Source organism: Bubalus bubalis, chromosome 10 (assembly GCF_019923935.1).
Source record: "Bubalus bubalis isolate 160015118507 breed Murrah chromosome 10, NDDB_SH_1, whole genome shotgun sequence".
Lineage (NCBI taxonomy): Eukaryota > Metazoa > Chordata > Mammalia > Artiodactyla > Bovidae > Bubalus > Bubalus bubalis.
In genome coordinates, this window is record NC_059166.1 from 81221690 (window position 1) to 81248327 (window position 26638).

A 26638-nucleotide genomic window follows, 5' to 3' on the forward strand; every position below is an offset into this window, starting at 1 on the left:
AGCTCTGGTGATGGGCTTGCAGTCCCACAGTCTTTTCACAGGCAGCCCCACCGCAGTCCTTAGTGAAACGTACCTCCTCTCTGAGAACATGCTCATCTCCCTCTGATTAGCTTCTCTCTAGTCAGCATATTCATTAGACTGAATATTCATTGGAAGGACTGATGCTGAAGCTGAAACTCCAATATTTTGGCCACCTGATGCGAAGAACTGACTCTTCTGAAAAGACCCTGAAGCTGGGAAAGATTGAAGGTGGGAGGAGAAGGGGACGACAGAGGATGAGATGGTTGGATGGCGTCACTGACTCAACGGACATGAGTTTAAGTAAACTCTGGGAGTTGGTGATGGACCGGGAGGCCTGGCGTGCTGCAGTCCATGGGGTCACAGAGTTGGACAATACTGAGCGACTAAACTGAACTGAGACTCAGCAGACTGAGCATCTCCTGCCGGGAGCCTCCCCTGAGCCTTAGGTTGGTCTGTGTACCCCTTGGAGGTTTATCTGTTGTCTTCCCAGTTAAACTGTAGGCTTTGGGTATGGGGACAGTCTTACTCACGTACCTCCCCACTCCTGTTGAGAGTGCAGTGTGGTGTAACCGAGACCAGGAAGCCAGACCATCTGGGTTTGTGCCCACCATTTACTAGCTGTGACCCTGGGGAAGTTACTTGACCACTCTGTGCGTTCATATTTTCTTCTTTGGTATTATTATTACAAAAATCTAGATAACAATAAAAGCTACCTCCTTAGGGTTTTGGGGAGGCTCGAGTGAGTTTAACTGGGAAGCTTTCAGCATGTGACAGCCACTGCTGTGGTTCTTAGCCTCACCACCGTCTTCATCGTCATCACCGGCGGCAGCAGGCTCAGTGCGTTCTCTGTAAATTCTTACCGTTTTGAATGAGATAAATATTAGGGTGCTTATCCTGGCCTTCCATCAGTCTGTCTCACTTGCTCTCTGATTCCTGGGTAGATAAGATCACGGAAGCTCATGCTCGTGTAAGTGCAGGGTCCTGAGCAGAGCACAGTCTGAGTGGTGATCGTGGGGAAGCCAGGGCGTTGCTCTGAATCTGCAGAGGAGGGAGACGTCCTCGCTCAGATTTTCCAAAGCTGAGGTGGTTGCAGAGCGTGCTGTCGGGGACAGGCCCGCTTGACCCAGGAAGGTTCAGAGGATTCCAGATTGCCCTGGTATTTAACCGGGAAAGTTTTCCTCCTCTCCGTCTTTTTCAGGCTTCGGTTTAACTGTCACTCACAGTCTCTGACACTTGTGTGCCTCTGCAACAGTGAGAGACCTGGGAGTTACAGAGGAGCTTCCCTGGTGGCTTAGAGGGTAAAGCATCTGCTTGCAATACGGGAGACCTGGGTTCGATCCTTGGATCAGGAAGATCCCCTAGAGAAGAAAATGGCAGCCCACTCCTGTATTCTTGCCTAGAAAATCCCATGGACAGAGAAGCCTGGTAAGCTGTAGTCTGTGGGATCTCAAAGAGTCGGACACGACTGAGCAACTTCAAAGAAGTTCACCAGAGGATTAGAGTTTCCTGGTGTGCCCGTCTTAAAGAACTAAGTTGGTTCGTTGTCAGCTGATGCTGTATCTTCTGTCTTGTGTCAGTCCCATTTATGACCTTGAGACCGTGGAACTGGGAACAAGGGCTGAGAGGCTGACACTGATGGACCATACTCACTGTCCCAATCCTGACCTTTGGAAGCTGTGGACTGAGAAGCGGAGGGGAGAACGGGACCTGGGTTTGAACTCCAGCTCTACCCTCAGAGGCTGGGGAACCTTGTCCACATCACCTCACCTCAACTCGTGTAGTTGTAAGATGGCCTATTTTCCTAACTTGTGAAGAGCATTTAGAAAGTGAAAGTGAAGTCGCTCAGTCATGTCCGACTCTTTGCGACCCCATGGACTGTAGCCTATCAGGCTCCTCCGTCCATGGGATTTTCCAGGCAAGAGTGCTGGAGTGGATTGCCATTTCCTTCTCCAGGGATCTCCCCGACCCAGGAATCGAACCCAGGTCTCCTGCATTGCAGGCAGACGCTTTACTGTCTGAGACACCAGGGAAGCCCTTGTGAAGAGCGTTTAAGGCCATAACATAAACTGGAGTGAGTACTTGACAAGCTCTTTTTAATTGTCTTTACAGACTCATTCTACCCCCTTTTCCGTAATTGGCCTTATCAGCAAACCAGCACATTAACCCAGTACAGTGTTTCAAACCTTTTTGATTTAGGACTCCAAATTTTTTAGGCATGCCAGGGAAATGACCCCCTTTTTCCCCTTATCTTTCTGAGAAGATCCACAATGGATGTGACTCGCCCTTGCTTAACAGAAAGGCTTCCCTGGACGCCTTCGTGTGTCACAACTGTGGGTCTGACACGTGGAGGCCTCTTGGGCAATGTGGAGAGATCCTTAGTGGGCAACTTAAAGCTTTGCTTCCATCTCAGTTGTAGGCAGCCGGCCCTTTGATGGAAAACCACGCTTCCTCCTGTGTCTGCACAAGGACGTCATGCCGACCGATTGCATTAAGCCCCCTGGTCTTCTCATTTCTCCCTCAGTTACCTGTTCTGTGCAGGTGGAAAGGATAGCTGTGCTTATTAAGTAGAAAGTGAAGCCGAAGGTATTTTAAAGCAGGCTTGTAATCACAATCAACTCATTGTTGGCATCCTTTTCAGAAAGGCATCTTGGAATATGGTGGTTTATCTTGGCAGGAGCTCTTGTGTTGGGAGCAATGGAGCCAAGTTAAATATCTGCTTGCTGGCTAATCTTTCTATCTGGGAACAAGTCACTTCGATTCTCAGTTTCCTCATCTGAAACATTGGGAGGTTCAGTTAGATAGACAGGGGAGAGTCCTGCCAGCATGAAAATTCTGTGATTAGTGAACCTCAAAAAATTGCACCTTGGCTTCTGTGAATTATGACTATTTGGCTAGTACAAAACTCATGCTTGTTCTTTTTTTTAATGTAAAAGATTCTCATCAAGCAAATTATAGGTGCAGAAGACTGTTTAACCTATTAAGACTCATTAATGGCTTTTAATACTTATTAGCACCGGGGTGCACAAAATCTGCTAATTACAGCCATTTTTTTTTCTTCATTCAGAATCACACATTCCTAGCTGTTTGTTATGGTTATTTACAAACAAAGAATGTCTTGTTTCTTTACAGTGGAATTCTCCAATTTGCATTCTTATTAGTTCAGCAGAGTTGTTTTGTAAAAATGATCCGAACATACACAATTTTTGATTATGCTCTTGTTGACAGTGAAAGTCCCTAATACCAGGCAAGAACAATAATAAAATTTACTTCATTGTGATTAGTCTCAGAACCAGCTAAATGATCATTGTGTTTGGAATTTGGTATGTCTTTTAGAAATAAATGCATGTCAGACTTGAGTTATATTGGTTGGCTAAGCAGATGACTTTGAAACCTAAGCCTGCTTTTCAGTCATTTTTGAGGTCTCCTGAGGTCTCTGAAAAGGCCCTCCCTGTTCTATCTGCACCACCAGAGCTGGGTGGCAGCCCAGCAGCTCTGAGGGCATTGAAACTCTAGCAGGTAACAAGCAGAATAGACTTACTGCCACATAAGAGATGTCAGAATATGCACCTAGTTGATTGGTCACCTTGACAGACAAGCTATTATTGCAGTCTGAAAATAACTACTCCTATGAATAGTCACACTTCTATGAAGGAGAACAAAGAAGTGAAAAGAGAGTACAGGCACACACCGAATTGGTTCAGTTCAGTTCAGTCGTTCAGTCGTGGCCAACTCTTTGTGACCCCATGGACTGCAGCATGCCAGGCTTCCCTGTCCATCACCAACTCCTGGAGCTTACTCAATTCATGTCCATCGAGTCGGTGATGCCATTCAACCATCTCATCTTCTGTCCTTCTCTTCTCCTCCTGCCTTAATCTTTCCCAGCATCAGAGTCTTTTCCAGAGGCAGTTCTTTGCATCAGGTGGCCAAAATATTGGAGTTTCAGCTTCAGCATCAATCCTTCCAATGAATATTCAGGACTGATAATACATTAAGTATGTACATAATGATAATAAAATGCAACGCTAGTTTCATAGTATTTGTAGGCCATCAGTTAAATAATGCCAGCTAAATTTATCTAAATTCCAGCCCCTATGTTTTGAGCTTTAGATACTTGATGGCTTCTTTAAAATTTTTATCATCCACTTGGTTCTAATCCAATGTGAAAGGTCTGTATTATTACCATTGTTATTATCAGTAATTAATGGTCACTTTTAAAGCTAAGGCATTTCATTTTCTTCTTTATGTTTAAGTTTTAAAAAAGCACCATCAGTCAGTAACATTTATTAAAATTGTGCATTTTAAGTTCTTTTCCCCAAAAGCTTTATGCTTAAGATGCATTAAAAATAACTAGCACATTCATTTTTATTTTTAATTGGAGGAAAATTGCTTTATAATGTTGCATTGATTTCTATCATACAACATTGTGAATGAGCCATAAGTATACATATGTCCCCTCCCTCTTGAACCTTCCTTCCACAGCTCACTGCCCCCCATCCCACCCCTCTAGGTCATCACAGAGCGCTGGGTTGAGCTCCCCATGTTATACAGTAACTTCCCACTAGCTATCTGTTTTATATATGGTAATGTATATATTTCAATATAACTAGCACATTTTAGGAGAAGGCAATGGCACCCCACTCCAGTACTCTTGCCTGGAGAATCCCAGGGACGGGGAAGCCTGGTAGGCTGCCGTCTATGGGGTCGCACAGAGTCAGACACGACTGAAGCGACTTGACTTTCAATTTTCACTTTCATGCATTGGAGAAGGAAATGGCAACCCACTCCAGTATTCTTGCCTGGAGAATCCCAGGGACGGGGGAACCTGGTGGGCTGCCATCTATGGGGTCGCACAGAGTCGGACACGACTGAAGTGACTTAGCAGCAGCAGCAGCACATTTTAATTAATTATAATTATGTGTTGCTGTTCATCCTAGAATCTTAAACTGAGAGAAAGTTTAAGAAATTATTTCACTCTTTTTCTGAGCTTCAGCAGGTTTTTACCTAAAAACTACCTTGAAAAAAATACAATATATATTTTCTTCTGAAAGTTCTCTTGGGAAGTAAATCCTATCAAAGTTTCAGGGTTTTTGGTAGATATATTTTCAGGAGAGCTGTGATCTAAATACATCTTTTGTTCTTAAAGGATTTATGTTTTTTCCAAACATCAGAAAATTTCCTTCTGCTGTAAAAACAGTTTTATCTTTGCCATGACTTGTGAATTGGGTGTTTTCTTGCTCGATGTCTTACATAGGTAGCTATGGGATTACGTAGAGCTTTTATTCACTGTGATTCCGGGTCAAGTTTGAAATAATCACGTTTTGGGTGAATGTGCGTGAAGCCCCCCAGATCTCTGTAAATCTCTGTGCAGTTTCATTTCTGATGACGTATCAGGTCTTGACATCGCTGCCTTGAACACTGCACTGAGGATCTTGTTTATTGGCACTATGTGCAGAATGTCTGGGGACAGAGAATCTTAGAGAGCTTGTCCAGATCTAGAAGCCTGTCCAGGCCCCCATGTTATTCTAAGCGGGCACCTTTGTTTGTCTTCCTCATCTTTGTTAAAATCTGACCTGTAGGGTGGGATGATTTGGGAGAATGGCATTGAAACAGGTATAATATCATATATGAAACAAATCGCCAGTCCAGGTTCGATGCATGGTACAGGATGCTTGGGGCTGGTGCACTGGGATGACCCAGAGGGATGGTACGGGGAGGGAGTTGGGAGGGGGGTTCAGGATGGGGAACACGTGTACACCCGTGGTGGATTCATGTTGATATATGGCAAAACCAATACAATATTGTGAAGTAATTAGTCTCCAATTAAAATAAATAAATTTATATATATAAAAAAATCTGACCTGTCACTTCCCCACCTTAAATTCTGTGATGCTCCCCAACTGTCTGGATAACCAGGTCCGCACCCCTTAGACTGTTGTGTCACACCCCATGTGGTCTGTACCATCCCACCTTCCCTGTCCCCTTTACTGACATGTGTGACCAGGAGAGGGAGTATATTCCAAGGGAAAGAGTTTGGTGCCTGGAAAGAAGTGAAAGTGTTAGTCACAGTCGTGTCCAACTCTTTGTGACCCCATGGACTGTAGCCCGCCAGGCTCCTCTCTCCTAGGGATTGGTGCCTGAAAGGCCTGGGCTAAGATCTGGCCTTCATTTATCATCTTTGACTCTGTGAACTTGTACAGATTAGTTAACATTTCTGAGCCTCCCTTTCCTTCTTTATAACAAGGAAATGGAGATTCTTATCTCACGAAATTGTAATGGGCATCACATGCAATAAAGTGTGAGTAGTGCCTACCTGAGGTTTTCCTAAGTTCAGCTGACCTTGTGGACTCACAGCACTACCCGGCCAGACCGTGTTTCTTGCCTGCAGACAGGGCAGTTGTCTGCAGCAAACGGCAAGTCATGTACCCTCTGGGGACCCTTGTCTCCCTGTGTGACACGGTTCCAGGTATAAAGTATAAGATTTATATCAGCAGGTGCAGGGGCTATCCTGAGAAGAAGCCTCATACCCTAAGCAGGGATCTTAGGATTCAAAGGGATCTTATGTTGATTCTTTTCCATTGTTTTTAATTTTTTTAATTTATTTATTTTTATTTGGCTGCGCTGGGTCTTAGTTGTGGCATGCAGGATCTAGTTTCCTGACCAGAAATTGAACCTGGACTCCCTGCATTGGGAATGCAGAGTCTTAGCCACTGGACCCCCAGGGAAGTCGCACCTTATGACAGTTCTTTGGCATAGTTTCTAGGGTTCCCTACAAAGGCTTGCATTCAGAGAAGTCCAAAGCATGACATCCTCATTGGATATTTACAGATCATTCAGACTTGCTCCTGGTCCAGATGCAATATGCCAATCAATGATCATTTTTATTACAGTTGGTCTTGACTAGCAATATAATCAATGCCTACCATCTACCTGGTTTCCAGGGTAACAGGTCTAGGTGGTTAAACTAAAGGTCACATTCTCATGCAAGGAAAAGGTTTGGTAACGATTTCATTTGAGTATGCTGCAGTAACTGCCTCACATGTTATAGTTATCAACGTATGCTGTTAATATGTTTGCACCAACCTCATAGTTCATTCCTTTGACAAGTGAGAGCTTACACAGTGAGTCAAGCACTGTGCCTGGTGCTGGGACTACAGTGGCAAGTTAAGCATATATGGCACCTCTCTTCATATTGTTTCCTATGCTTGTTATGTGCTTGCTTAGTTCCTTTCATTGTCTAGAGAACTCCTATTCATCCTTCAAAGGTCAGCTCACATTATACTTCTTCTCTGAAGCCTGTGTATACTCGACTCCCCTAACACTTGGTACATATTTCCCTGAGTTCGTTGATTGGTTTTGCAAATGCACAGATCCCCTAAGGTAATATACACATTTTATATGCAGGTGGGAATGTACGTTTGAAGAAAGAGGTGAAAAAGGGGATCTGAGCCATCCCCTACCTTTCCCCCCTCAACTCCTGAGAATTTAGAACTACGACTCTGTTATGAGCACTTATTATATTCTGGTTCTGTTTTTCCTTTCTAGATATATATTTGCTACTAGAATGTGAATACCTTGACAATGGGGCTATACGTATTGCTGCTGATATTTTGTGTCAGCAGAATACCTGACTCCTAGTAGGCTTTTAGAAAGTATATGTTGAAAGAATTGCTTCTTAATCTCCTTAACAGACTCAGCACTTTGAATGATGCTAGTGCTGAAGTATTGCTTAATTTGAAAGGGAATGTTCTTGCTCCTCTTAAACTAAAATCGGCCTTTCTTGTTCCTACTTCTGTCTTCTGGAATTATAAATTAAATGTCTGCCCTCCTCCATGATATGGTTGCCCTTTTATGAGACTCAGAATTGATTGGGAAAATCAAAGAAAAAGAATTCACACAAGGGAATCATTTAAAAATGATGCATTTGCATCTTAAATATTTTCATTTAACACATGCAAATGTACTTTAACTTAACTAGTCTTTTATTATGAAACTAATATCATTATGTTGAATGTGAGTCTGCTGCTGTGGACTCTTTTAGCTTTTTTCACTTATGCTATCCTAAATTCATTATCCAGAGTTTCCAGTTTAGGTTCTTTAAAGTCGAATGAGAAGTTAAACACTGAAGCAGTCTGATTGCAGAATTCTAGGTTTTTACTCTCCCTCACCTCAGTTTTTTAGAGTTGTGTTTCCCACATTTCACCAGTGATGTTTTTTAATAACTGACTTTCCTTTACTCTGAAATGTGTAGTTTTTAGAGGAATAGCAACTCATATTCCCTTGGTGTATGTGTTTGATTAAATTATATAAATAAAATAACATGTATAAGTGGCATAAACAGGTCTGTGATCAAATACAGTTGATCCTTAGCGGGTAAATGGTCCAGCTGACTAGAGCAGAAGTGAGCAAGTATTCAGGGTGCTCTAAGCTTTCACAGTATTCAGAAGCATTAGGAAGACCAGGAGCATGTTTGTTTTCTCTTTTTTTCAGGATAAGTTATTTTGAAATGTCCTCATCATCTTGCCACATTTTTTCTCCCCTTAGATTCTTCCCAATTTAGATTAGAGTAGAGGTAAACCAGGCAAAAGTCTCAGATGTCTATATTTGTACAAGAAAAATATAAAACAAAAATAGTAGCAAATATAAGGGGCTTCTTAATTGTAAGGATGTTCTAAATGTAAAAATAATGCCCGAGTGGAGCTTTGTTTCTCTCCCCTTGCGTGGGGCCTAGACTTCATGACTCACTTCCAAACAACAGAGTGTGCAAAGGCAGAAATAGGAGCTTTTCTAGTGGAGGAGCATAGCAGATGTCACCTTAACCCAGTGATGGAGGTTGACATCCCCAGGGATAAGTCGTATTGACAAAGGTCCCCTCTGGTGTGGTGTGATAAGAAGAGTGCTTTACCTCAGGGGCAGACTTCCCCCAAACCCGTAGCCCCAGTCTGATCTCGAGAAAATATCAGACAAACTCAAATGAGGGGTATTCTGTAAAATACCAACCGGTACTGGTGCTAGTGGTGAAGAACCCACCTGCCAGTGCAGATAGAGGTAAGAGACACAGGTTCGATCTCTGGATTGGGAAGATTCCCTGGAGAAGGGCACAGCAACCCACTCCAGTCTTTTTGCCTGGAGAATCCCATGGACAGAGGAGCCTGGCAGGCTATAGTCCATAGGGTTGCACAGAGTTGGACATGACCGAAGTGACTTAGCAGGCATTACTCTTCAGAGATCTCAAGGTCCTGAAAATCAAGGAAGGACTGCCCCAGAGCAGAGGAGATGAGAGCAACATGATGTTTCAATACAATGTGTTGGAGGCTTCCCTGGCAGTCCAGTGGTTAAAACTTTGCCTTCCAGTGCAGGGAGCACAGGTTTGATCCCTGGCCGGGGAACTAAGATCCCATGTGTCGTGTGGCGTGGTTGAAAATTTTTTTAAAATTTTGTTTAAACAAATAAAAATAAACGCAATGTGTTGTCATGAATCGGATTCTGAAACAGAAAAGGGGGACATTAGTAGAAAACCTGGGGAAATCCAGATAAAAATAGTAGTTTTGGCAAATCTTCCCTAGTTAAGTAAGCTGTTAACATTAGGGAAAGCTGGGTGAGGTATATATGAGAACTGTGTGTACTATCTTTGTAACTTTTGTAAATGTAAAGTTATGCTAAAATAGAAAGTTTATTAAAAAATAGTAATGAGAGAAATCACAGAAGAAAGGGTTGGGTGATTTGAAATTTAAGGCATGGTGACGAAATGAAAGTCAACATCCTTGAAACAATATTTGTGACAGATTTTAGACCAAGGACTTATATTCTTAATGCAGAATATACTTGTACAGCTTAATAAGAACATAGTAATACCTCACCGGAAAACAGCCATTGATCACAATTTACAGAAAAGATACAGTGGTGAATAAATATAAAAGCTGGTTCAATCTCACCAGTAATTAAAGAACTGCCAATTATAGCAGTTTTGAAAATTTTTTTATTTTCACCCATTACATAGAAAAATGATAATATTCAGTTCTGGAAAAGGTAAGTGGAAGAATTATAGATTGGTATAGACTTTCTGGAGAGCACTTTGTCCATAGGGGAATTGGATTTAAAAATATGTGTATCATTTGTGCTTATACTCTCCCACTTAAAAGATTTCTTTCCCAAGGAAATAGTCAGATGTGTATACAGATTTTCTAAAAAGACTGTTCATCATAATAATTGTTATGTTGTTAATAATGCAACACTCAAAACCCAAATATCTAACAGTGAGGGAATGACCTAAAAAGTTTTGGCATACCTGTGGAATAGAATAAAGTCATTAAGTAGCCTGATATAGTTTAAAAAAAAAAAGCAGCAGTGCAAGCAGGATACAGTTTGTGTATTTCCTTTGCTCTCAGACGGTGTGCATATGTGTACAGCTGTCTCTCTTGAAAGGCTGGCAAGGAGATAAACAGTCATGTAAAAAAGCAGTTACCTGTCCTTGAGTGGTAAGGAAAAGATGGATTTTATTTGCTTTATACCTCTCTGTATTTCACAATTGTCTATATTGAGTATATATTACTGTTGTCATCAAGGGGAAAAATAACACTGCAAGCAATATGGTTAATGAGTTTCTTTCATCTTTTATGCTGATTTAATTTTGAGATCACAGTTCCGTTTTGTTCTGTAGACCATGATCTTTCCTCTTTCCGCTAGGACGCTCCTGAGAGTGCTCCCCCTGCCAGGCGATAACTGGGGCGCTCTGGTTGACGAGTGGTGTTGTCATCCTGACCCCTTTGCTAATAAGCCACTTCATCCACGAGAGAATGACTGTTTCACCGGAGACTGTTTCTACCTGGTGAATTTAAAGAATGATTTGTGGCAGCCAAGACCTGAAGGAGCCCCAGTGGAGACACACCATCTTTCTTCTGAGAACCACCTAACATCGGTAAAATATCTTTTAAAATAAATGCTTATTTAGAAGTGGGTTTAGAAACTGGTTTCTCCAGTCTTTTCTTCATTCAGGGCATGTGAAACAGGCAGTCCTAAAGGCCAAAATCTTTGATTTTTCAACTGCTTCTATCAAACCCTGCTCTTTTGATATATAGAAAGGGCTTGTACAGGCCTTAAACCAAAATAGTCACAGGGGCTGGAGGAAGAAGGGAAAGAGGCTTCTTTGTGCATAGATTTGGGAATGTTAGTGTTTTACAAACCAAAGTGCCCTATTTCCTTGCTTTTAGGACAGTATTCCGTAATCCATGTGCATTTTATCCTCAGAGTCTGATTTAAATGGAAATTGTTCTTTGGCTGTAGGATATCTACTGTCCTGTGAGGTCCAGGTAATTTCCCTGTGTCTTTCCATAGTCTAGACTTCTGCGGGTGTTGTACAAGCAAATGCCATCAAGCAACAGAGGAAGTGGAGGAGTGTGGAAAGTAAGCTCAGGCCACAGGCTCCATGTTGGTGCCTGACAAGTGATATCAGGCGCTCCTGCTCTCAAAGTTGCTGGAGGGAGAAGGCTATTTCCTCTCACTGCAGAGAGCAAGTGGTTTACCTTATTTTAAAAGAAAATCAATGGCATTGACTTGGCCCTTGTGAGAAATTGTTCCCCGGATGGCAGGTCAATACAGATGTGATTTAAAACGTTAAGATAATCATTGCCAGAGAATCTTCCTTTTAACATCTGATTATTGGTGGGAACCAAGGCATTGTGTGTTAAATTTCATTTAGAGCTCCTGTAAATTTTGTAGTAAGAACTAGACCACTCTAGGATATACGCAGCAGTCCAGAAGATCTTAGTTTGTCAGCTAGTTTATAGAACTGTATCATAATTCAAGAAGGCAATGGCACCCCACTCCAGTACTCTTGCCTGGAAAATCCCATGGACGGAGGAGCCTGGTAGGCTACAGTCCTTGGGGTCGCTAAGAGTCGGACACGACTGAGCGGCTTCACTTTCACTTTTCACTTTCATGCATTGGAGAAGGAAATGGCAACCCACTCCAGTGTTCTTGCCTGGAGAATCCCAGGGACGGGGGAGCCTGGTGGGCTGCCGTCTGTGGGGTCGCACAGAGTCGGACACGACTGAAGCGACTTAGCAGCAGTAGCAGCAGCATAATTCAAGGGAGATTAAGGAAGTTTGACAAATGTCGAGGTTATCAGTTTAAATTATGTAAGTGTCTCAACTTTCACCATAAACACAAGTCCCTTTAACTTTAGGTTCCATTTAAAATGATAATACTTGACTCTCTCTCTCCTCTCTCACCCCAACTCTCTGTAAGTATCTTAAGCTTTCATAAAGTCATAACCACTTGTATTTCCTTTGATCTCCTCTGCTTTTCAGTGTATGTATGTGTGTCTATTATCCAATATATATTAGATGAAGTATATGTATTCTAATATATGCATATATTAGAATACATATATATATATATATTAGAATACCTCCATAATTATAGTGCTTTAGCCATCTATAGTTTTCAAAGATAAATGGTAAGCACTTAATGTAAATCTGTTATATTTAATATGGTTGTGGTAAAATTATATTTTAATCTAAATATACTAGTGCTTTACTCTTTTATGTATATTAACTTTCATTTTTATAATTAAGCTATACATTTTAAAAATATTTGGAAGATGTGAGTAGAAGAGAAATGGGGAAAGATTAAATAAACAAAACCATGAGTTTCCCTTTTTAGATGAACTCTGTATTCTATATGAAAACAAGCTCCTCACATGTGCGTCTTTATCAGTTATGATGCCACTTACAAGAATTTCTCTTAATTGTGAGCAGCCATCCTATGAGTTGTGTCATAGTCAGATCTTGTGTTTTTTAAGTAACAAGGAGATGATGGGAAATTACTGTCATGACAAGCTACTGTTGACAAGATTGTTTTCAAGTTAGCTTGGATGGAAGTTTCACTTTAATTGCATATTGCAGCAGTTGAAAGAATATGCCTGTGACCAAAATAGTAACATAAATTTGGAGGGACCTCTTGCACAGTGCTCTCATGGCTCCTGTGGGAACAAGGCTTCTCTGTGCTGTTGAAAACCTGTTTCTCATATCGCCCCGTCTAGCCATCTAGCAGGGATTTGAAATGTCACACGGTGGCACAGCATCCTAATGGTATCTCTTGGGAAACATTTTTCTGGTGAGACAGTATCAAGGGTCCTTAGAACGGAAGCCACACAAAGGAAAGTAAAAATGAGGACAGACGGCTAATCCACTTCTCGTAGCAGCAGTGCCATCGTGCAGATATATTGATTTAATTAGTCCACAACAATGTCTGTCTTTGATGTTTGCTCTGTAGAGTTCCTACACTGCTAGGCTGCTGCTCTGCACAACTTGCTTGATTATTTCCATGAAGCATAGGTCAAGAAAAATGCACTGCAAAGCAGAGTTTCTCTTTCACAAAATTGAAAGCGTTATAATATGTTAATTTCAAAGATCAAGACTAGTTGAGCTTATCAGGCATGAATGATGCGTTCTGCGTGTTGTCTGAGTATTTGGTAGAAGTAATTTTTTTTATCTCTACTTGTAGGAGATTATAAAAACGTATTTTATGAGGAGCCCACGTGGAACAGGAACTTTTATTTTTAAAATAAATGCTACTGGGACTGGGAACAAGTGAACCTTTATTTTAAAAAAATGTATTTTAACTGTGGGAAAAAATTTTAAGAGATAACTCACCTCAGCATGAGGAATGCATATTTTAATTCTGCTTAAGGCATCCTTGACAATGAATTACTCCAAAGCATATCTCTTGAATTACAATATTCATAAATGACCAAAAAAGAGCATAAACAAATGTAAAGTTCAACTCTTATTCCTTTCCTTCAATACCCCTGTGTGTGTACAGCATTTTTTTTGTGCCTCTGTGAATACGGCAGTATACCTTTTCTTTTCAAAAGACATCTACTGAAGATTTCCCTATTCTTAGATCTATTCTCTCTTGTGATATTTTTTATGCCTGCCAATGAAATTAAAATTTTGCATCTGATAAGCAGATTGATAAAGGTGGCATCTCAACTTTCGATAAGATTCATAATATTGTTCTAGACTTAGAAAGTAGCCACACATATGACTTCATCCTATATTTTAAAGAACAAATGAAATTGAACATTGCTATTTTTGCCAGTAAGTATGACTAACAGTTTTACCTTTTTTTTTTTTTTTTTCTTTTTTGGTTGTTTGTTTTGTTAAGTTCATGAGGATTTCTTTTTTCTTAAAATAATGTGTTGAACTTTGTAAACATTTGCAAATGTAAAAAAATAGAATTATGAACTTCCATCAGTCATCTTGATTCATACAGTATGCTTCATCTACCCCTTTTATTTTTAGTTTTTTGCTCAAGTGCTTTAAAGCAAATTCTAAACATTATGTCAATTCACTCCTATATAGATTTTTCTTTTTTGCATGACCACAGTGTCATTTTCACACCAGACAAAATAAACAATTATTACTCAGTGACACAATAGCAGGCCTTTAGCATCTGATGGGCATACGATCCTATCACTTCATGGCAAATAAAAGGGGAAGAAGTGGAAACAGTGACAGATTTTATTTTCTTGGGCTCCAAGATCACTGAGGAAAGTGAGTGCAACCATGAAATTAAAAAACACTTGCTCCTTGAAAGGAAAGCTATGACAAACCTATACAGTGCATTAAAAAGCAGAGACATCACTTTGCTGACAAAGGTCCATATAGTCAAAGCTTGGTTTTTCCAGTAGTCATGTATGGATGTGAGAGTTAGATCATAAAGAGGGCTGAGCAGCAAAGAATTGATGTTTTCTAATTGTGGTGCTGGAGAAGACTCTTGAGAGTCCCTTGGACAGCACAGAGATCAAACTAGTCAATCCTAAAGAGAATCAACCCTGAATATTTATTGGAAGGACTGTTGCTGAAGCTGAAGGTCCAATATTTTGGCCACCTGATGTGAAGAGCCAACTGATTAGAAAAGGCCCTGATGCTGGGGAAGATTGAAGGCAAAAGGAGAAGGCAGCAGCAGAGGATAAGATGGTTAGGTAGCATAATCAACTCAATGAACACAAACCTGAGCAAACTCAGGGAGATAGTGAAGGACAGGGAAGCCTGGCATGTTGCAGTCTTTGGGGTTGCAGAGTCGGACACAACTTAGCAGCTGAACAACAACAACCAGAATTCCCTGGTGGTCCAGTGGTTAAGAATCCACCTGGCAATGCAGGGGACACGGGTTCAGTCCCTGGTCTAGGAAGATTTCAGAAGCTCTGAGGCGACTAAGCCTGTGCACCTAGAGCCTGTGCTCTACCAAGAGAAGCCACCACAATGAGAAGCCCCCACACCACAAGTAGAGAAAGCCCATGTGTAGCAATGAAGATTCAGCACAGCCAAAATAAATAAAAAAAAATTTAAAACAAACTATAAAAAAAAACAGTGCCTCATACAATCAAATGTGTGAATTTTGATTCAAAAAACCTGACACCAGATGATACGTCTAACAGAATTGGTAAAATCTGTATAATGGAGGACAGAGGAGTCTGGTGTGCTGCCGTGCATGGGGTGGCAAAGAATCAGACATGACTCAGCAACTGAGCAACAACACCTTTTGACCACCTTCACCCATTTTTGCCCATCCCTGCAACCTCTAATAACCACAGATCTGTTCTCTGTGTTTAAAAGTTTAGTCTTTTGTTTTCTTAATAATTAGAAACAATTATTCTAATAATTCTAGAATTATTCTAGAAAAACTGCTAGCTGTTTTAATCTGTATCCCTGTTGATAAAGTTGGATTTTTTAAGTTTAACAATGTTTCAGAACACTGTCTCTGTCTTTTCAGGTATAGTACATATATTAAATGGAAAAATAGAATTATATGAGTGGGTTAAGTATTTTTAATTTCTCATGGTGGTTATGAATTATAGATTACTTTTACATAAGTTGCCCTGGACTGGGAGTCAGAATAATATGAGTTCAAGTTCTCATTCTTCTGTTTTCTAAACATATGAGTTGGGGCAAGTCACCTACCTTTCTACCTTTGTTGCCTGCCTATTTTATTCTAAATCCCCTGGAGGAGGGCACGACAACCCACTCCAGTTTTCTTGCCCGGAGAATCCCTTAAACAGAGGAGCCTGGCAGGCCTGGCAGGCTATAGTTCACAGGGTCGCAAAGAGTCGGACACAACTGAAGTGACTTAGCACACACTCATACACATTCTAATCAAGAATATTGAGGTGCTTTTTAGAATTTTTAAGATGCTTCTTGTTCAAATTACTTGGCACATGTAGATTATAAGGAAGTGACTTGGTTTGGAATAATCGTTCTGTTCATTATTTTGTCTTTAGACTTGAAAAAGAAAGATCTCTGTGCATGTGGTTTATGCATACAAGCTAAGTGTATTCCCAGTATTTAGGAGATGGCAAAATAAAATGTAAAGTTCAATGTATACTCGGGAGATCATGTTAAAATTATATATTCCTTTTAAGAAAAGCTGAATGACATTTAAATGACATTTTTCTATTCTACAGAAACCAAAGGCAAATACCAAAGTAATTTGTAAGCGTTGCAAGGTAATGTTGGGAGAGACTGTGTCATCAGGTAAGAATTTCATAATACAAAAAAGCCCAAATGACTGCCTTCTTGTTATGTATAAAAAAAAACAAAACAGGAGATTTTATGGGACATTTATATGAAAGAGAGATGACTAATACATGTTATAGAATTGAGAATTGATGCTTTTAAAAATAGAAATCAACTAATATATCATCCAATATGCCAAGAAGTTTGTGTATTTTGACCTTGATAAGTACATCGTAATGAGTCTTAAGCATTCAGAATTTGGATCGTTTCAATATTGTATATCTTCTTTGTAGATAAAAAGTAGTATAAAGTTTGTTTCTCAAAGAAGATGGAAGCTTTTTTTTTAAATACCACTCCTCAGTCAGAGGAATTGGTTACCAGGGATAATGGAGGAGATGCTTTTCTTGGTTGTTGTCTGCCTTAGGGCTGTGTTTTGAGGCTTGGGAATGGGGGAGGGGGGTACACAGAAGTTGTTGAAATGGAAGAAAACACATTCTGAGTTGTATACTCTGATCCTTGTTCTTTTTCCCAGTAGTGTTAATTATATTTTGTGTAAAATCTGTGTTATGCCACTATAAAGTTTAATAATGAAAATCCTGATAATTAAAATTCATTACTCTTTATAGATGTGGTTTAAAAATGTCTAGAGAGCTCCAGCACATGTTAGCTTCATGGGTGAAGAATAATTGTTTTTAATATAATTAATTAGAAGATGGGATTTAAGTGAAACTGCCGTCCTCAAGGGAAAGCAGATGGTGGCATTTTTTGTTTGTTTTTTAAGATCATCAGAATCTCATAAGTAGTTACTTGCTCAGAGTGAACAGAAAAGGAATCATGAGTAGCAGTATAGCATGCCACCCTCAATGTCATTTTTGGAGAATGAAAGCAAGTCCCTTAGCAACAGTTTAGAAAATCTTAAGGCTTCCAGCTAAATAAGGTGAATTGACTTTTTTCATGTTTTTCTCTCCTCCCTGAAGCCCAGTTAAAAAGTCAGTTAAGGAATTAAAAAAAAAAAAAGGACATCCATGGAGGCAAAAGAGAAGTGGAGAGGAGACAACAGTGATGTGAACCGGAGGTGTAAGCAGACGTCTTTGGAAGCTGTAAAGCTGAGAGAGGGGTGGGAACACACTTGGCTGTGTGGAGGAGGCTGCAGCCGTGGTGTCTGCAGAAGACTGATCATCTTATCATGAGGGAACCAGAACTCAGCTGTGGAATCCCAGAAATGGACAGAATTGAGAGATAGCAGTTATCACGGACAAGGGGCTGAAAGCAGGAAGTTTTAATTCAAAGTTTGTATAGGAGCCGTTAGATTCCTGAGACTCTTTCTCTCTTTGCAACTTGCTTGTACATTAACGGTAGGAGATTGGAGCAGCCTTTCTTGGAATAATGGAAGTGGACTAACCAGAGAAAAGATCTGCAGACACTGCTTCTTAGGGATCATTCAGCAACAACAAAAAATTATATTCAGCCATTCTACTGTCAACAAACCTTATAACTACACCCAAGAACTTTCTCTTAGCATTTTATAACTTTACATTTAAATATGAACAGATTTCTGAGAATCAGTAAATGTTAAAGAGAGTCCAAAGCAAATAAATAATCAAGTGCACAGGGCATGGGCATTGAAAAACAAATTATGTATAAAACAGAAAAAAAAAATCTCTTAAAAAACCATAATAAATGTCCTTGGAGAAATGAAATAATACTGCCTCTACAATTCAGAGAGTGTCACATTAAAGATGTAATAGCTTTAAAAAAAAAAACTAACCAAAAGAAGATAAAATTAAGGAATTATTTCAGAAATCAGGATCAAAAGACAGAGATTGAAAATTGGAAAGGAAATTAAAAAAAAAAAGATCATGTAAGTTTCCTAAGGATAGGAATATTGTCTATCTCATTTATCACAATGAGTTTAGCCCTTAGAATGGTATTTGACATCTAGTGGGTACCCAGTAAATATTTGTTGAATGAGTGAATGAAATGAGCCTTTTAGGACATCCAGCATCTAGCTGAAAATTCTAGAAAGAGAATAGAGACAACAGGGTGTGGGAAATCCATCATAACAAATAAAATATAAATAATATATTTATAATACATATAATATTATATATATATAAATAAATAAAATAACAAATAAAAATCCATCAAGAACAAAAATACTAAAAACACACTAAAAAGATATTTCCTAGAACGAGGACTTATGGGCCCCGGCTGAAAACTGAAAGTGTCCATTAACTGTCTTAAACAATTAATGAAGGATGATGAGGAAGCTGCTTAAAGCCAGATCACAGAGTAATCTCCGAACACCAAGAACGAAGCTTCTAGAGAGCAAAAAGCAGGTAATGTACAAAGGATTAGGAATTAGAATGGCACTGAACTTCTTAACAGCAGCATTGAAAGCTAGAAGATGATGAAAAATGCCCTCATAATTTAGAAGGAAAAAGATTTTCAACCCAAAATTCAGCAGATAGTCAAGCATGAAGATTATAAATACATTTTTGGAGCTACAGGGCCTCAAAACATGGACCTCAAAGTTATATTTTCCTTAGGGAATCTACCATAGGGTTATGCATCAGCAAAAGTAGGAACTGAACCTCAAAAGAAAAAATGTGGGATTTGGGGAGCAGATTATTCAACACAGGAGAATGAGTTAAGGAATCCCACTGGGAGGGGTGTACAGCAGGCCCAGAGAATAACAGTCTGGATTGAAGCAAGCACAGAGAAGATTGTAATAGAAAGATTTTTTTCAGTTATACACCGAAACTGATAGTCATTGAATTGTTTGACCACATATAACAAATAATCTGGAGACAAGCCATTTTGTCATATGGGCAAAATTAGCTAAACGTGTTTGGAAAACAAAACACATGAAAAGGCAAGCAGTTATGCACTGTGGGAAACAGAAGATTAAACAAAAAAGGAGCAATCCCAGGGTATGATTATGGTTACAATCATGTGAACACTGAATAGCAATTTAACCAAAAATCTTTATGATGTGATACCTAAGTATATTAGGAGGTCATTGTATGTGAGCGTGTGTCAGGGGGTAATATAAGAGAACGTTACCCACATCTACTCTAAAAGTAAATTAGTGAATCCCCAATGGAGCTTCCCAGGTGGTACAGTGGTAAAGAACCTGCCTGCCAATGCAGGAAATGCAAGAGACTCGAGTTTGATCCCTGGGTCAGGAAGATCCCCTGGAGTAAGAAATGGCAACCTGCTCCAGTATTCTTGCCTGGAAAATTTCATTGATGGAGGAGCCTGGCAGACTACAGTCCATGGGGTCCCAAAGCGTTGGACGTGACTGAGCGACTGAGCACACCCATAGTTTCAAAAATGGTGGCATAAAGAGAATGCATAGTTCCCCTCTGAAGGAATCAAGTACAGAACTGTACAAGTTCAGAAGAACAGCTACTAGAAAATAACCGAAATGAAGCAATGATTTGAGAGATGTTCCGTTATCAAAAACTGCTACTGCTTTGGGCTAAAATGGCAAATTTGTGGCTTTTTTGCTTGAGGTCATTGCCGTATTTTCCCTAGCCCCTGAATTTGGGAAGGAGAAAAAACACAGCTTTATTATTTATAGGTGGTTAAAGATTTGGTTCAGGGTAGGCAAAGGAGAAAGTAGAAATTTAAGAGGGGATATTTTGAAAGCAAGAATGTCCTGGAAGGGCTGAGCTAATAACTTCTTAGCATAGCTCTGACTGATTGCTAAACTCTACATACATACAATAGATGCCAAGGAGTCCATTAGGAACTGAAAGCTTAGAGAGACCTGAACATTTATTGTGCCTTTGGTTCATTCCTTAGTCCATATACAATTTGGGTAGCAGAAGGTGGAAGCCTTAGTGGTTTGAAGTATTTGAGAAGAACCTTGCCCTAGATTTGCTGATAGCCAAACTATGTAGAGATAGCAAGTACTCTCTAGGGAGTCAGGCTAAGCAAAAGACAACTGAGCATAGACACGGTGACTACATACTGTGGGAAGGCATATTTCGTGGTTTTTTAGTCCAAGCTTATTAATTGACGTATAAACCAACAACCCTTCAAAGGATAAAAGAAAATCCTGAATTACTACAGTTCGATGGACATGAATTTGGGTGAACTCCAGGAGTTGGTGATGGACAGGGAGGCCTGGCATGCTGCAATTCATGGGGTCGCAAAGAGTCGGACACAACTGAGCGACTGAACTGACTGATTACAATAATATCCTATTTCCTTCTAGAAATTATTAGCCATGCAAAGAAAGAGACAGGAGTGGTTCATACTCAAGGAAAAAGCAGGAGTCAATGGATGCTGAAGAAGCACAAATATTAAATTAGCAGACAAAGATGTCAAAATAACTAATTATAAATATGGCAAAGAATTAAAAAGACAAATTAATAGCAAATCTCAACAAATTAGAAACTTCAGAGAAACACCCAGTTGGTAATTACAGAGCTGAAAAGTACAGTAACTAAAGAAAAATTCACTGGATTAACTAAAACCTCATATTTGAGATGATAGAAACAAACAAAAATTGTTGAAGATAATGAAAGTGTTAGTTGCTTAGCTGTGTCCAACTCTTTGCAAACCCATGAACTGTAGCCTGCCAGGCTCCTCTGTCCATGGAATTCTCCAGGTAAGAATACTGGAGTGGGTTGCCATTCCTTTCTCCAGCGGATCTTCCCGACCCAGGGATCGAACCCAGGTCTCCTGCACTGCAGGCAGACTCTTTACTATCTGAGCTACCAGGGAAGATAGGTGAATAGAAATTAATCAATCCAAACAGGCAGGAATAAAGTCTCAAAATGAAGAGAATATCAGACTTGTGGAACGATGTTAAGTGTTTTAGTAAATGTGTAAGTGGAGCTTTAGAAGGTGAGGAGAAAAAACATCAGGGAAAAAATGGGTGAAATGTTGTGAAATTTGGTGAAATATTTTAACTTTTGGATCCAACTATTGCAGTGAATTCAAGTAGGATAAACACAAAGAACATTTCACTCAGGCATATTGTAGTCAAACTGATAAAAGCAAGAGATGAAGAGAGAATCTTGAAATTCAAAATATTGGGGGAGAAAACAGTAACACCTCTCAATTAATAATTCTATATCCAGTAAAACACTACCTCAAAACTGAAGGCAAAACAACGACTTTTTTAATAAATAGGTGGAAATAATGCATTACTAGCAGACAATACTAAGGACAGTTCTTCGGGCTGAAGTGAAAGATAAGCGGATGCTAATTGGAATCCACAGGAAGGAATGAAGAGCAAGATAAATGGAAAATATGTAGATTACCACAAAAGCACACTCAACAGAGGTTAGCATAAAATTAAAAACCATCTTTTCCTTGCATTTGCCAGTGCTCTAAAATTAGAACTTTTGATATTGAAGACTACACAAAGTGAGAATCTAACAGGTGACTGCACAAAAATATGAGACCCTGAATGACTACACGGCACAGTGAAGGCAAATCACAAGTGAATACAAGCCTGTGAAATTACAGACAAATATCAATCCTTTGAGACTGTAGGAATTTCAGATCTTGAACGTGGTTAGTCTGCTTTGAACTAGACATAATGCCACGGGCCTGGGAAAATCAATTGCAAGTCATCTCTGGAAGAAAATACCTCATTGTGAAAACTTATATTATTCCCACAAAGAATTTTTCAAGTACAGTGTGTACCATACAACCAAACATAAATAGGCACATAAGTAAACTAGACTTCTATCAGTGAGAAATAACAAAAACAGCAAACAATAGAAACAGATACCTGTTACTGGAATTATCAGATATAAACTGTAAAATGACCATGCTTACTGTTGCTGCTGCCAAGTCGCTTCAGTCGTGTCCAACTCTGTGCGACCCCATGAATTGCAGCCTACCAGGCTTCTCCGTCCCTGGGATTCTCCAGGCAAGAACACTGGAGTGGGTTGCCGTTTCTTTCTCCAGTGCATGAAAGTGGAAAGTGAAAGTGAAGTCGCTCAGTCGTGTCCGACTCTTACCGACCCCATGGACTGCAGCCTACCAGACTCCTCCATCCATGGGATTTTCTGGGCAACAGTACTGGAGTGGGATGCCATTGCCTTCTCCCATGCTTACTGTATTTAACAGCATAAAAGACAGGTTTGAAATAATCAAAGGGTAAAGGCAACAGTAAGCATATTTGGAGAAGATCTGCAACAGAATTTCTTAAAAATATAATTGAAATTTAAAACTCAGTGGGTAGCTTAACAGCAGATTAGGCACAGCATGGAGCAAGAATTAGTGAACAGAAGATAGATGAGAAGAAAAATCTGTAATTCAGCACAGAGAGACAAGAAGGTAAAAAATACAGGAGAAAGGGTAAGAGACATAAAACGCAGAGGAGATCTAATGCATGTTTGATCGTGCTTCTAGAAGAAAGAAATAGACTAGAGCATAGTATTTGCAGAGAGAATTGCTGAGGATTTTGCAAAAGTGACGAAGAACTACAATTTGTAGTCTGAAGTCCAGTGAATTCTAAGTGTATGAGGCCCAAATGAGAGAAATACATAGAAATATATAGCTAGATATGTCACAGTGATACTGAGGGAAAATTAAAAAAATGGAAAATGAAAAACTCTAAAGTAACCAGGGAAAAAGACATTACCTTCAAAGGGACAGCAGAAATAGAGATCTGAAGACAGGAGAATGATAGTGTGCACAAAGGTTAAAAACTGTTAACCTAGGATTTTATATCAGGAGAAAATGTCCTAATACGAAAGAATCAAGACAAAGATAAATATATTCTCTGTCAAGCAAAAACTAGGATAATTCAATTCTAGTGATTTGGTTTCTTATGAAAAGAAATTTTACCAGTATATTAAGCAAAAGAAATGACTCCAGAAAGAGGGTCTAAGTTCTTGAAGGATTGGTAAAGAAAGTGGTCAATATGTTGGTGACACTAAGTGAATGTTAATTGTGTAAATTAGTACTACCTTGTGGGATTAAAATTGTGGAATTAAACTATAGTTTCGACAACAACTGGGACAAAAGGATCACTTTAGAATGTTAAAAAGTTCAATTCTGCATCTAATAGCATGATTTTAAATAGTAAAGTGGAAAATTGAACTTCAAGGGGAAATATATAAAGTCATCATGATTCAAAAAAAAAAATCCTTTTTTTTGCCTTTTTCTGTGTGTTGCATTGAGCAGTTGTAAACGTTTACAGAAGATCTACAAGGAACAATTTTTCATCTTATTAAAACAATTAAAAATTTGTTGGCACACCACTTTTAATGACTATAAAATTCTCTTGCTGAAATATAAAGATGTTTATTTAATTCAACCATCCTCACTTTTTAGAAATTTAATTTTGTAGTATTTTCTATTAGTTTATTGTCAGCACCTTAATAGATAAACGTTTACAGATATCTGTGAGTATTTCTTTGAGATAAGGCATTTAATTATGGTGTTAAAATGTATGCATATTTTTTTTTCACTTTGATTTTCTCAACCAATTCTCAGCCAAAATGTATATATATTTTTAATGCCTTCACCAAGTGGCTTTCCAAAAATCTGTTATTTGCAATCCTGACAGCAGAAGGAGAATAAGTGTAACTGTTTCTCCATATCATCATTGCTGCTACTATTTATTTTTCAAAAATATTTTTCTATTTGATACTAAAAATATTTCATTTTAATTTCCATTTCATTACTAGTGAGTGAACATTTTTCATGGATTTTTTTAAAAAATCAAAAATGGTTATGTTTATGTTCATTTCTGTTAAACATTTAGTTTAAATTTTTCTGTAAATGAAGTAATCCAATAACCAGATTTGGTAAAAATTGGATATTAATACACTCATTGAGATTCTGGGTAAATATTAATGTAAGGTTCACAGCTTCTGTGCTTGGGCTTTAGAATACTATGATTAAAGAGGCTTTTTCAGTGACTCCTAGGACTGTGGCTACTCTACAGAAATGAGGAAACCAAAAGACTGAGTGTTAGATGAGTGGACTATGGTTGTGATGTGCCTAGTTTTTATAACCATGAATATTTGTGAACAGTCTTGCTGCACCAGACTCATCTAGGGCGTACCCTTCTGAAACAACACTGAGCTATCTGAAGGCTCAGGGCTGTCATTTTATAGTTTCATCAATCTTTGTCTTCCGGAGCTAAGTCGCTTTTAGAAAAGTTTTACTGAATATTCATTGTACCAGTATATCAGATATTTATTTTGAATGTCATAATTTGAGACCAACATGCCCACAATAGAAATACTAATTGTGGAGCTTTTTAACATTCTTATTTTTTGTTTCTAGAAACCACTAAGTTTTATATGACGGAGATAATTATTCTGCCATCTGAAAGAAATTTTCCCATCATACCAAGGTACAAATAGCAAATTGTTTGTTCTGTAATTTCACATGTAAAGAAAGATGAGAACAATTGATTATTTAGGAATTCATTTTTATTTATACGCCTGTTTGCTTGGAAAGGAAAAATGAAAGCCTTTGGAAGGGCTTTTAGGTAGTAGAATGAAACCACAGATATGAAAGATTTGAAGATTTATTTATGGTTTGTTTACATAATGATATAAACAACTGTGCTCTTATAAATCTAATTCTGAAATTTTTTTGTGCTCTTTCTATGTGCTAGATATCCAAGGTCTTATAATCATCCATAGGTTTTTGAGTAATTATTTCTGGTTTTAGTTTAACTTACTTGCAACATGGGTTAGTTTTCAAATGACTTCTGTGTTTTTAAAAAGAATATTGCGTATCCACTAAATTCATTAGTATTTCTTTTCTTTGAATCTTTTTAGTTTGCAAACCAAAGTTAACTGTAGCTTGTCTTTCAGTTCATTTATTGATGTCTAAAAATTATGGCCCTCTGACTATAACCTTGAACTGCATCTTCTTATAAATACTTTGATTATGCATCTCAGATCTGACACTCTGAGGGGAAGCAAATAGAAAACATTGGAGATAATACTGTCTAATGTTTGGAAGGAAATTTCTCATCTTCTTTTATAACTTAGTTATTCACTGTTTAATTTACCACAGCTCAAATGGAATATTGACTAATCTAACAGTGTATTTTTTTTAATTTCATGGAGGAAATACTTAGGTTAGGCTTCCCTGGTGACTCAGATGGTAAAGAATCTGCCTGCAATGCAGGAGACCTGGGTTCAATCCCTGGGTCAGGAAGATCCCCTGGAGAAGGGAATGGCTACCCACTCCAGTATTCTTGCTTGGAGAATCCCATGGACAGAGTAGCCTGGCAGGCTACAGTCCATGGGGTCACAAAGAGTCGGACACGACTGAGCAAGTAATACTTCTTACTTTTCACGTAGATAGGCTGGGGTGGAAAATATATTAATGATTGAAGAATAGGGTATAGAAAGACTGGCTCAAGAACTTCTCTGGTGGTTCAGTGATTAGGACTCCATGCTTCTACTTCAGGGAACATGGGTTCGATCCCTGTTTGGGGAACTAAGATCTCACAAAGACTGGCACAAATACCAAATACGTTAAAAATAGATTAAAATTAGCACAAATTGTGAGGGAATGGGCAGCATACAGAAAAATCTGGCATGCAGCCACCTCTGCTTCTTCGGTACCCTGTGGGTATTTGGGGCTCTTATTGTTAGTTATTATGAGAGGCTCATTAAGAAAATTGGTTTCTGTTCAAACAGGTCTCAGTTTCTACAGAGCATTATCGCCCAGTGTATGGTGGAACTCTCCTCTGCTAGAAGCACTTTTAGATTCACTATTCAAGGTCATGATGACAAAGTATACATTCTGGTAAGAAGTGATTTTTGCCCAGTTTTTTGTAGCCTACTAGTTCAGGGGCTCAGAAATTCTTTGGGTTTTGTTATTCTTAATTCTCAAGTCTAGAAAATAAGTGATCAAAATTTTTAAAATTTTAATGTCAGCTTAATTCACAAATCAAGCGCCTTTAATTGAATAACAAATGATTTACCTGCCACTGTGTAGAAATCCCATGGACAGAGGAGCCTGGTGGGCTGTAGTCATGGGTTCGCAAAAAGAGCTGGACATGACTTAGTGACTAAACAACAACAGTAATGTGCTAGGTACTAGGAATTCACAGAGAAATAAAACCTAATTCCTGTTCTGGAGGAGCTCATGCC

General features: G+C 39.0%; 1 protein-coding gene across 8 annotated transcripts in view; it reads left to right on the forward strand.

Moving 5' to 3' along the window:
- The window catches only part of UBE3D (ubiquitin protein ligase E3D), a 177633-nt gene that overhangs the window by 15931 nt on the left and 135064 nt on the right, over positions 1-26638 (forward strand). For all 8 annotated transcript variants that reach the window (XM_044924484.2, XM_044924483.2, XM_044924486.2 and 5 more), the window contains 4 exons: positions 10705-10936; positions 16487-16556; positions 24807-24876; positions 26183-26291. In XM_044924484.2, the coding sequence (XP_044780419.2) occupies positions 10705-10936; positions 16487-16556; positions 24807-24876; positions 26183-26291 (481 nt within the window). The remainder of the gene's footprint in view (positions 1-10704; positions 10937-16486; positions 16557-24806; positions 24877-26182; positions 26292-26638) is intronic.